General features: G+C 39.5%; 1 protein-coding gene across 1 annotated transcript in view; it reads left to right on the plus strand.

The window, feature by feature from the left end:
* Nucleotides 1-157: 157 nt before the first annotated feature.
* LOC104403045 (zinc finger protein 474-like) overlaps nucleotides 158-10,476 on the plus strand; it is an 11,809-nt gene continuing 1,490 nt past the window's right edge. The window contains exons 1-2 of the mRNA XM_010011078.1: nucleotides 158-859; nucleotides 8,023-8,203. Coding sequence (XP_010009380.1) covers nucleotides 158-859; nucleotides 8,023-8,203 — 883 coding nt within the window. The remainder of the gene's footprint in view (nucleotides 860-8,022; nucleotides 8,204-10,476) is intronic.

Below are 10,476 nucleotides of genomic sequence, written 5' to 3' on the forward strand. Positions count from 1 at the left end.
TGACCATTAGGTGCAGTTTTCCAACTCTGAAGTCCCTGTATTAGCCTGGCCCATGAAACTGAATTAAGAGGATGGAGCATCATGCTGACTAACAAGGACTTCCGCAAGCCCTTTATGTGTTGGAGAGAGAGAAGTTTCTTGAAATGCTGTACTCCCCATGGAAAGAAATGTCAAGAATAAGAAGGTGAACAAAACCTGTAACACTTTGCCAAGCGCCAGAGAAGCCCATACTAGTGTCTCTAGCCTCTTGCCTCCAGAGGAGGTTTCACCATCTAACGTGTCAGATCTTCCCAGATTTTTGCCCAAAGTAGCACATCCTGTAGCTGGACCCCAGAAAAGGCAACCACGCACTGCAATTGTATCAAAACAGTCAGATTCTTCAAACATGTCTCAGGTGCCACTGAATCGGCCTGTCATCCCACCAAGAAGACCTTGTTTCAAGATATGCTATATCTGTGGCAGAGAATTTGGATCACAATCTATATCTATACATGAACCCCAGTGCCTAGAGAAGTGGCGCACTGAAAACAATCAGCTACCAAGTCATCTTAGAAGACCTGAGCCCAGGAAATCTGAGGTCCTTACTGGTGGTTCCTATACGCTTACAGCTGAAAATGAGGCAGCTTATCAGAGTGCGCAAGCCCAGCTCCTGCCCTGTAGAAACTGTGGCCGAACCTTCTTTCCTGACCGTCTCATGGTGCATGAAAAGTGTTGCAGAGGAGGTAGCAGCAGTGTGGGGCAAACACACACTAGCCCCAGTAAATCTGGTAAAGGTCCAGGCTTTGGGTCTGCCTCAGCAAGTGATCCATCTAAGACGCGTCAAGGCAAGAGTGGGACTGCACCAACCGTATCAGACAAGGTAAATTGCTAAGCATGTGGAAGGGTGTGGATCCATTTTGATGCTAGATGCTCTAGGGAAGACTGGGTTCCCATAAAATTTAAAATCACTTTCCTTCAGAAGGATCTTTTGGCTCCATGAAAATGTGTCTATGCTGAACAGCAGGTAAAGGGAATGGGAATACTCTGTGTACAAGGGAAACTGCTTATTCTTGTTTCTTTCAATTTTCCCATTGAAAGGGAGTAGTTAGGTTCTCATACTCTATTGTCCTGTGAAAATTATGTCCCCAAAAGGGACCATTGTGTGCTATAGTTCCCTAGTAGATTCTGTTGGGCAGGTCAGGCAAGCTTTGAATTTTATGTTTTAGCAGGTATTAAGTATTTTTATTTAGTTAACAGGAAATATGCTTCATTATCCTGTAAGCTCTCCAGAGATTTTCATATATTACCATTATTCTTAACCTTGGCGTGGAACATGAGTTTACTGAGTACTGCATGTTCAAAAGCAGCAACTCAGGGTATAACAACAAAATAAATAAGACTGCACATTTCTTTCCACTGAATTTGATTCAAGATCCAAGAATAAAGAAGCTGATTCACATTATCCAAAAGCTACACAAAGTTTTGGAAAATGGCATATTTTTTTTTCTGCACTTGTTTCTACACAAGCTGTCTTTTGGCCAGGAGTTTTGTAAGATAGATGTCTAAATTTAGGCACAGTGTCTAAAATAAAAGGCTTTTTTTTGTTTGTTTGTTTTCAGTGGAGGTTGGTCTCCTGATTGCCTACACTACTTTTGAAAATGGAATTTAGCTTTCTCAGTCACCAAAGGAGCACAGTGCTATGCAGAGCATTTATAAAAATGTTTTTCAAGTCAAAGCATGCTATATTGTGGTTTTCCAGCTGCTGAATAAAATGGAGATAACAACACTACCCTAACAAACATGAGAATGAAGACATGGGGAATTTTTATATTTTGCTGTTTTAAGCCACTAATTCATAGTTATTGGCAGGTTAGGTCCACTCCTCAGATCTTTTATCAGCAAACTTCGAATCACCCACTAACAGTTCAAAGTGCTGCAGAGGTGCATCTATAGCTATAGGGAAGATGTTCTTACTGCGTTACGCTATAGTGTACCATTTACTTAAGAACTGGCATTGCTGTAAATGTGATTGTTCAATGAAAGGCATGGATGTGAAGCAGAGAGTTTTGTCTGCCACACATAATTCTGTATGTTTTTTTAAAAAAAAAAGTGTGTGGGGGGGAGAGGGGAAGTGTCCATAGTTATATCAAAAAACCCTAACCAAAACCAAAACAACCCAAACCAACCAAGTTTAGAGTGTGGTTTGGCTTTGAGAGTGACCCTGCAAAAATGTTGCCTTCTTGCACAACAGATCTTCTCCTTGCATGGATTCAGTCACATCTGTTGACTTGTTGAAAAACATTATTATTACCAGTTTTTACTTCCATGAGCTCAGCAGAGCCAGAATGAAATGTATTCAAATCTGTTCTTTCTTCTGTGTGAACAACAGGTTTCCTCATTTACTTGCAAGCAGTTTCAGTTCATCTGTTGCAGCAGAAGCAATGAGCCTGTACAGCTTGCAGTTTGTGATTGACTCTGAAGGACTTTATTATTGACAATAACTTTCAGGAAGGGATGATTTTGCCTCTCTGAGGACCTTCGTTTTTATTAGTTTTATAGCTGTCCTTTTGTACAGAGGTACAAAAGGCAGAGAGAGGAAAAAAAAAGAAACATCCTGTGATCCCAGCAGCTGCTCAGTACTGGCAAACTGCTTCTAAGAAGTGGTCAAAAGAAGCCTCTGTTCCATAGGTTTAAATTCTCTGTGTGAGGGTCACAACCTCCAGTTAAAAGTTTTGAAAGGTCCACACAGTGAAGTATGTTGAAAAGCACTAAGCTCACGGAAGTCCTGCAGGTTCGCTATGAACTGGGACAAGGTCTGGGTCTTCTCTGCAGTCTTCTTCATCTTTTTCCAGCATATGGTTTTAATTTTGTTCACCTTACCAGCTACTCAGCTGCTTATTACTTCTGTTAAAAAATACCAGTAATGGAGTGAAATAGGAACCTGCTTTGGTCCTGGCAGGAAAGCATTTGGGGCTTTAAAAGTTTGAAATTCCTGATTCAGCAAAACGTCAGAGGGAAGGAGTAACTGCAAAACCAAAACCCAACCATTATATAAGTCAAATTAACTTATGTCCTAAATTAAAAAGCTGGATTTTTCTCATTTTAAAAATAAAGATCTGACTGATCTGGTGGTATATCATGTGAAGGGCATTTTATCTTTACAACCGCAAACCCTTTTATCTGCATGCCTCTGCCCTGGAGCTCTCTCTCCCTTAGCCAGTGCAAGACCAACTAGACCAGTATCGTTACTGACAAACACTTAATTCATCACAAAATGCCTTTACAGGTGGAGACTCAACAGCCACGATAAGCCATCTTTTCCGCTAACTGTTCTTGCTTTCAGAATCCATTAACACATCTGAGTTAATCATGTCTGGCTATGTAGAACAGCCTATGTTTAAGACACAAGCAGGGGTCATATCAGCTCAGAAATTCTGTTTGGTTTGTGCTGTGATATCCCACACAATGGAAGTGATGTCTGGAACTACTGAAGCCCAGACTTGCACTAGAGCAGAGTGTGACTTTTATTCTTTCACAGACCAAAAACTGTTCTACATGTGTGTATTAACGACTTGCTGTGGGTATATGTGCTACAGTTTTTTTGACAGCAGATAATGCTGAAATCCTAGCTTAACAGATGTGTCACTAGCGTCTGATGCTGCCACCTGCTGTTTTCTTCTTATCAAGTTTAAAAATAAGATCTCGCTGACGTATCTTTTACTGTATTGTAATGCATTTTAACACAGCGTAAGTTTTGAAAACTTATTTTCAAACAACAACTTTGTTTTCAAACAACTTAGTTTTCAAATAATAAAATGTTGATGTCGTAGCTTGCTCTAGCATAAAGTCACCTACTTACCTGGTAAAATGAAAACTCCTTCAGATGCTGTGCAATTCTAGTGAAGGTAGGAAGTCAGTGATAAACTTTGTCTGCCTCGGTTGCAGCAGTTTCAAACATCTTAGAAGAATACTGACAAATATATTTGCAAACATAGAAAGTTGGATGAGAATAGACAGTGAATAGATTGCTTGAAGGAAACTTCCGGAGTATTGCCTCCGGGAATGATTGAGCTTCCTGATTTCTACCTTTACACAAAATGCCATGTTCATTGTACTAGTGTATTTCTTTGAAAAGACAGCAGATCAGGAGTAAAATGGGATGTTCTGGTGCTTCCAGTGTTGTAAAATCTTTAATTGCGTCATCATCTGGCAGAATTACTTTGTTGTTCAAAGAAATTTCATATGCAGGCATGCAACCTGTACTAATGTTAATCTGCTGTTGTGTCAAGGCAGTGGCTAACAGCACCCCAGAGGTCTGTGAAATGCACCTTCGGATGGTTGTGAGAGCCCTGCCACAGCTTGTCCCTGTCCCTTATGTAAAATGCCTCTTACTTTCCAGAGAGGAATGTGTGGAAAGGGCTGCTTTCATACAACACAATGCTGTTGCTAAGTGTGCACACCAATCTTTTCCTGAGCCTCTGTTCCTTGGGCAGTTCAAGCCTACAATGGGAGCTTTGGCCTAGAGCAGGAAGCCTCCCCTCCTCCCATTCAAATACATGGATAATTAAACAAATAAGAAAGGTGGGGGGGTGCACAGTCCCGGATGATAAATATTTATGGAGGGAGTTTTGAGAATCAGTCTTATTGGGTGTACTTAAGAAGAAATTAAAACCTTTGTGCAGTATGGGAGGATTTGACCTCACATAACACCATAACAGCAGCCTGGGGCTAACCTCAAGCAATGTCAGGTCTATTGAAAATACATAGTGGCATAGTCCTCTGAGCTAAATAACTTCATTCATGGTCACACAGACATACTTAGCTGTCTTGGAGAAAAAAGAAAATACTGAGACACCAGAGGAAAGCCTAACTGCACTGTTAGGTATTTATAATAACACATATCCCCAGGAATAGACCTTCCCTACAAGCTTTTTTAAAAGTGAAAAACAAAGCAGTGAGCAGACAGCCTAGCCACTGGCCTGTGAGTAGTTTGGGTTGGAAAGTTGTGGTGATTCCAAAAATAGTTTAGTTTCAAACTGCAGGCCTCCAGATGTGACATTTGGGATAGGCACACTCTGAAGAGAAAAAGAAATGAAGGATAAATATCATCAGCTGTAGAAATTCCAAAAATAAAGCTTATCATACCTAAGATTCTGCAGTGAAGCAACAACAGAGCTGTTACTACTAGTTGTAAGGATGATCTCCAAGTTTTATTTTTCAGCTTTTTAACAAGTGTGTGTTTGCAGAGAAGGATTTCTGTACATAATTGGACTTGTGATGGTGGTTCTGCATTTCTGGGGGAAAAATAATCCATCCTTGGAGTGATCTGAACTCTTTTAATTAATTCTGGTCTCTGCTATTGTTTCTGTACAGTTTTCAATTGTAGAAGTTACAAAACAGACGTTTCTACTTGAACAGATTTCTTAAACATTTGTTTCAACAAATAGGATTTAGTTATGAATCAATCCCAATAGATAACTTTGGAATCAGAATCCTCTATTTAGCTACAGGCCTGGTTTTATTCATTTGTGACGCAAAAGACACCTATAATCACTCTGTCAGGACCTGGAGGATTCACAGTGCTGCTCTTTGGGTTTTCAGGTGAGACTGCCAGAAAGACCATCTCAGAACTGTGGAAATGTATCCAGATTTCCCTAGATGGATATCTCTAACTCTTGTCTTGGTGTTCTGTGGCAGCTGTTCAGTAGCAGAACATCACAGTGACTTTAGAACAAGTGTAATGGATTTGAATGATGCAGTCAGAGACAAAAGGCTATCTTTGTTCACTAGGGAAATGTATCTAAGATGAATTTTTTTTTTTATTTTTACAAAGATATTTCTGTGTATCTGTTAAATTTATTGAGAGTATTTAATTTTTTAAGTGATTTTTCACCTGTCTAATATCAGGACTTAAGTCTCCTCGAAGCTATACATTTGTTTTAATCATGCTGCTCCATATGTTGGCAAGTGTGGTGCAGGCTAAATAAGCATGATTTTCAATTGTATTAGGTTTCTTTGTCCCCATTCTGGTAGTACATAAGGAATCCATACAAACCGAATGTAAATCAAGTTGCTCTTTCCTCATTTTCAACCAATAAATCAACTATTTTACTGAATGGCAAGAACCTAGCTAATGAAAACTAATAAGGAAAATGTGTTCCCAGTGTTTTTACACCTAGCATTTTTTTAGAAAACCATTTCCAAAATGTTATAAACATACCCATGATAATCATGCACACTGAAACGAGCCCCCTGACCTCAAGAAGATAGAAAAGTATCCTCATCTAAAGCTCTCTGGAGCCTACAAAGAAACATATATTGTGTTCAAAAGACCCTGTATCTAGACCCAGAGTCTTATCTCCAAATCAGACAAAATCTAGCTCAAGAGCTGAAGTAAGGAAGTAGGTGAAAATTGATTATGACAAATTAGCAGGCATTCTTAAAACAGCTGTTGCTATATTCAGCTATGAACAGGAAGAGAAGGTTATGCATATATAAAAACTTTTTTATCAAAGATAGCTAAGGAAATTCCATTTAAAGTTAAGTGAATGAAAATGTCTTTGGAAAAACTGTCTTTGGATAAGTTATATTTCAAATCACTGTGAGAACTTTCCAGATGACGTCCAACTTTTCCTGGCAAAAACACATTTTGTAGAGTAGTATTTCTTTATGTAATTGAGTTTACATGTGTGATACAGGAAAGAAAGCTTATGCAGATCATTCACTAATGACATTTTCAGACTCTAGCATAAATAGGAGAAGGGCTGCCCAGAATTTCTTGAATACACTGATGAATACACAGAGAGAATCATAAATACTAGAACAGGTTATGCTTTGTCTTACACAGCAGCAGATGAGAAAATTAAGTCCTCGCCTCCCTTGTTCAAGTGAGAAAGGCTTCCTGTGTTTGGTCTGGAATGGCTGTCCTTCTACCTTTAGGAGAGCAGGCTATAGCACAATCCTTACTGGTATTCTGCAGTCAGCAGTGCAGACAGTGCTGGGAGCTGTGAGATCCATCAATGTGCCTCAAAATGCTGTCCCTACAGTACCTTTTTACGCTACCCTGGAGCAGGGCAGGTACTGACAGCATGCCAGTCCAGGACACGCCTAACAACAGAGTTGAACCCATTTTCTGCAATACCACAGTAATTATATATTTTTTAAGCTTAGAATATGCATTTGTGGGGTTTGTGGTTGGGGGATTTCTTTTCTTCCATTGACATGTTCTTCTCTGCAAAGAAAATCAGATCTTCAGTGCAGAAACAATGACTTGCTTAGCGTCCAGTTCTGCCCTCGCTGCAGTCACTGGCAAAGTTCACACTGAGGCCTTCAGGGTAAACAAGCAACAGTTCCTATTTTGCCCCCCAATCCTGAAATATCCTGGATTGGCTTTAATCTGTTAAGGCCAAGAATTTCACCATCTTGCTGATCTGTGGCAGATGTAACACAGGGTTAGGGACCACAATCAGAAGCTTGAGACAGCTACCCTTACTGGCTGAAGAGAGATCCTAAGGCTGGACACAGTGCTTTGACTGTGTTTTGACTAGGGATGGGGTCTTTCTGCTACTGTGCTAGACACCAGCAGTTCAGCTGAGGAAGCTTTTGTTGCTGCTTTCCATGTTACTTCTCTTTGGTAGGTAAAAAAAGGGCTTCAACATTTAAGCTGGATACTGTGCTGCAGCAACTTGATCATGCAGAGGAGTTGTTTCTGCATATGAAGACTCAGCACTCCTGTGAACATGATGGCATGAAAATAAAAGAGCTAAAACTTACACAGCTAAGTATTAACTAGGTGACACACACAAATTGTCAGCCCAGTATCTGCAGGAACCTACCTGTCCCAGGTGACCAGTTAATGAGATAGTACCTCTTATAAGCTTCAAGAATGTATCTAAACAAAACAAAACAAAACTAATAGTTACACTGATTTCATAGATAGAAATCATTTCGTTAGTCTACATGATTGTTTCAATTCAAAGTTGTTCTGACTCAAAATCAATGTCAAACCCAGTATTTTTTATTCTTCATAATTATTATTTGCAGGCACAAGTGATAAAACGGCCACCAACAGTGATTTGTTACATATGTGGCCGTGAGTATGGAACAAAATCTATTAGTATCCATGAGCCACAATGCCTGAAAAAATGGCACCAGGACAATGACTTGCTACCCAAACACTTGAGAAGGCCAGAGCCCAAAAAGCCTGAAGTCAGACCTGTGCAAGGTAAGCTACAGATCAAATGAGGAAAAGGAAAGAAGAAAGTGGGAGGAATTTAAAAAGAAATAAATAAATAAATAAATAAATAAAAATTAGGCAGTAGATTATTTTATGGTTTGCAAGTACTTTTCTCCTATTCACTCCAAAGAGAACATAGCCATAATGGCTTGTTTTATGCTTTCTGCTGACTATCTTGTTCTCCTTTTGTACTGCATCCATGAGAAATAAGAGTAGTTGTTGCCTTGTGGGACATGCCTCTTGAGACAGTCCTCTATGTGTCAGTATGTTCTGAATCAAAACATGAAAGGATTAGCAATCTGCTTCACAGCTACATCATTACCTTTTGACTAGTTCCAACACTGTAAACAGGCACTATTTAAAATGGGAAAAAGCATCCAAGGATAATGTACAGACTTGATACATAGTCATTAAAATAAAATACACTTCAGCATAGGGATAGGTGCTTCAGCCAGGTTTTATACTTATAGCATCAGTTAGAAAAAACAGCCTGACACTGGCACTTAGTACTGGTAAATAGTGAGTGGCCTCGAGGAGTTCTGTGGTAAAAAAAAAGAAATACAACACTAGATGCATGATGACTTGTAGGAAAAAGGTATTTTTAAAATCTATTAGCCTAGGACCTTAAGATCATGTAAGGTGGCTGGAATTAGATGATCTTAAGGTCCTTTCCAACCCTGACCATTCTATGGTTCTGTGAAAACCTACTACTATACTGTAGTTTCAATTTTTTATTAAAATTTATTTATGGATGAAAATGCAGCATCTTTTACAATGAACATGCAGAGGATTTACAAGCCTTAGAAGCTTTCTTTGTGAGACTATTATAATATTTGTATTACAAACACAGTGGGGAAAAAATATACATAGTAAAAACTACATATTCTATTTCTGCCAATTACGTGAGTTTGAGCTGTGGGTTCTGTTTTGTAAGTTGCCTAGATCCCACCTCTTCAAATCTATGAAAATTGATGATCCTTAGCACCCAACAGTCTTGGGGTCGCATATGTAATCCAGGAGTATGTACTCACTATAGGACCAAAAGAAAATATTACCTGTGCTTTGCCTGGAAGCTGCTCTAAGAACTGCCCCAATCCCACAGAAAGTTATTTCACCATGTCAGCTGGATGCTTCCCCTGGCCCTGTCAGCTGGTCTGAGCTACTTTGGGCTAAATGTGGACCACTCGCTCACAGGCAGTTAATTCACCCACTTTTTTTTTTTTTTCATATTCCCCATAATTTCCTGCAGCTTCTCCTAATGTCTGGAAAAGTAGGCAAATTTCTCCTACAGCTCACTGTGAAAGAGTCATACACTAGATCAATTTACAGCTGTACAAAGAAATATGTCCCCAGAAGAAACACACAGAAAAGAGCAGGGTCACTGAGAATACTAGCCAGCTGTCCAAAATACTAATAATAATGGCTCAAACAATATCAAATCAGGACATGGTTAACATATTCCAAGCAGAAGAGTTGAATCTGCAGTAAAAGATAGGTTCAAAATGCATTTTCATTGTGTTTGGTCTTTTTGTTGTTAAGCTTTTCTTAATATTACATGTTGTGTGTTAAAAAAGATGGAGAAAATGAGAATTCCATCTGAAAGAGGAGGATGCAAAAGGACAAATCAGGTTTTCAGAAATACACTATTCTTATTTTGAAGGAGTGGAAGCAGAAAGACAACCACTCTTTGAGAGGACAATCCAGCAGAAGACTCCCAGATATGAATCAGAATATTGTCTCATTTACGCAATGAGTCATATGAGGCGCCGTGCATCTCTTACGAGGTGTTGTGTGCCCGTGGTTCCCCAGAGGACACTAACCTGCTTCCAGCATCTGTTCTTAAATGCCTGCTGATGCAAGTCTGATCAGTTCTGTAGCTTGAGCCAAAATTTCTGTTCCTCCTGCCATTGCCTCATGCTCCTGGCCTCGAGAAAATAATCTCAATGTTGTTCTTTTTCTGTAAGACTTACTCTCGATCATCTGGTAAACGCTATAACTGACCTTGAGACCACATACACGTACTGCATGTCTCACAGTCTCCTAACTTAGGGAGGAGGGATTACCCCTGTTGTTGAATGGAACAGGCAATGTTCAAAAAAAGCTCTGAAATATTAACTGCTTACATAAAGCTTTTTGTAACTTGCATAAATCTTTTTCTGAAAACTCAAGTGTCACGGGAAGACAACCACTGCCCTGATTACACAGTGTTTGGTTTGTGGAATGCCTAACACATGCCTCCAAGGAGAAAGTAATCTCTCTTT

This window comes from Nestor notabilis, unplaced genomic scaffold (genome assembly GCF_000696875.1).
Source record: "Nestor notabilis isolate BGI_N333 unplaced genomic scaffold, ASM69687v1 scaffold2033, whole genome shotgun sequence".
NCBI classification, from domain to species: Eukaryota; Metazoa; Chordata; class Aves; order Psittaciformes; family Psittacidae; genus Nestor; species Nestor notabilis.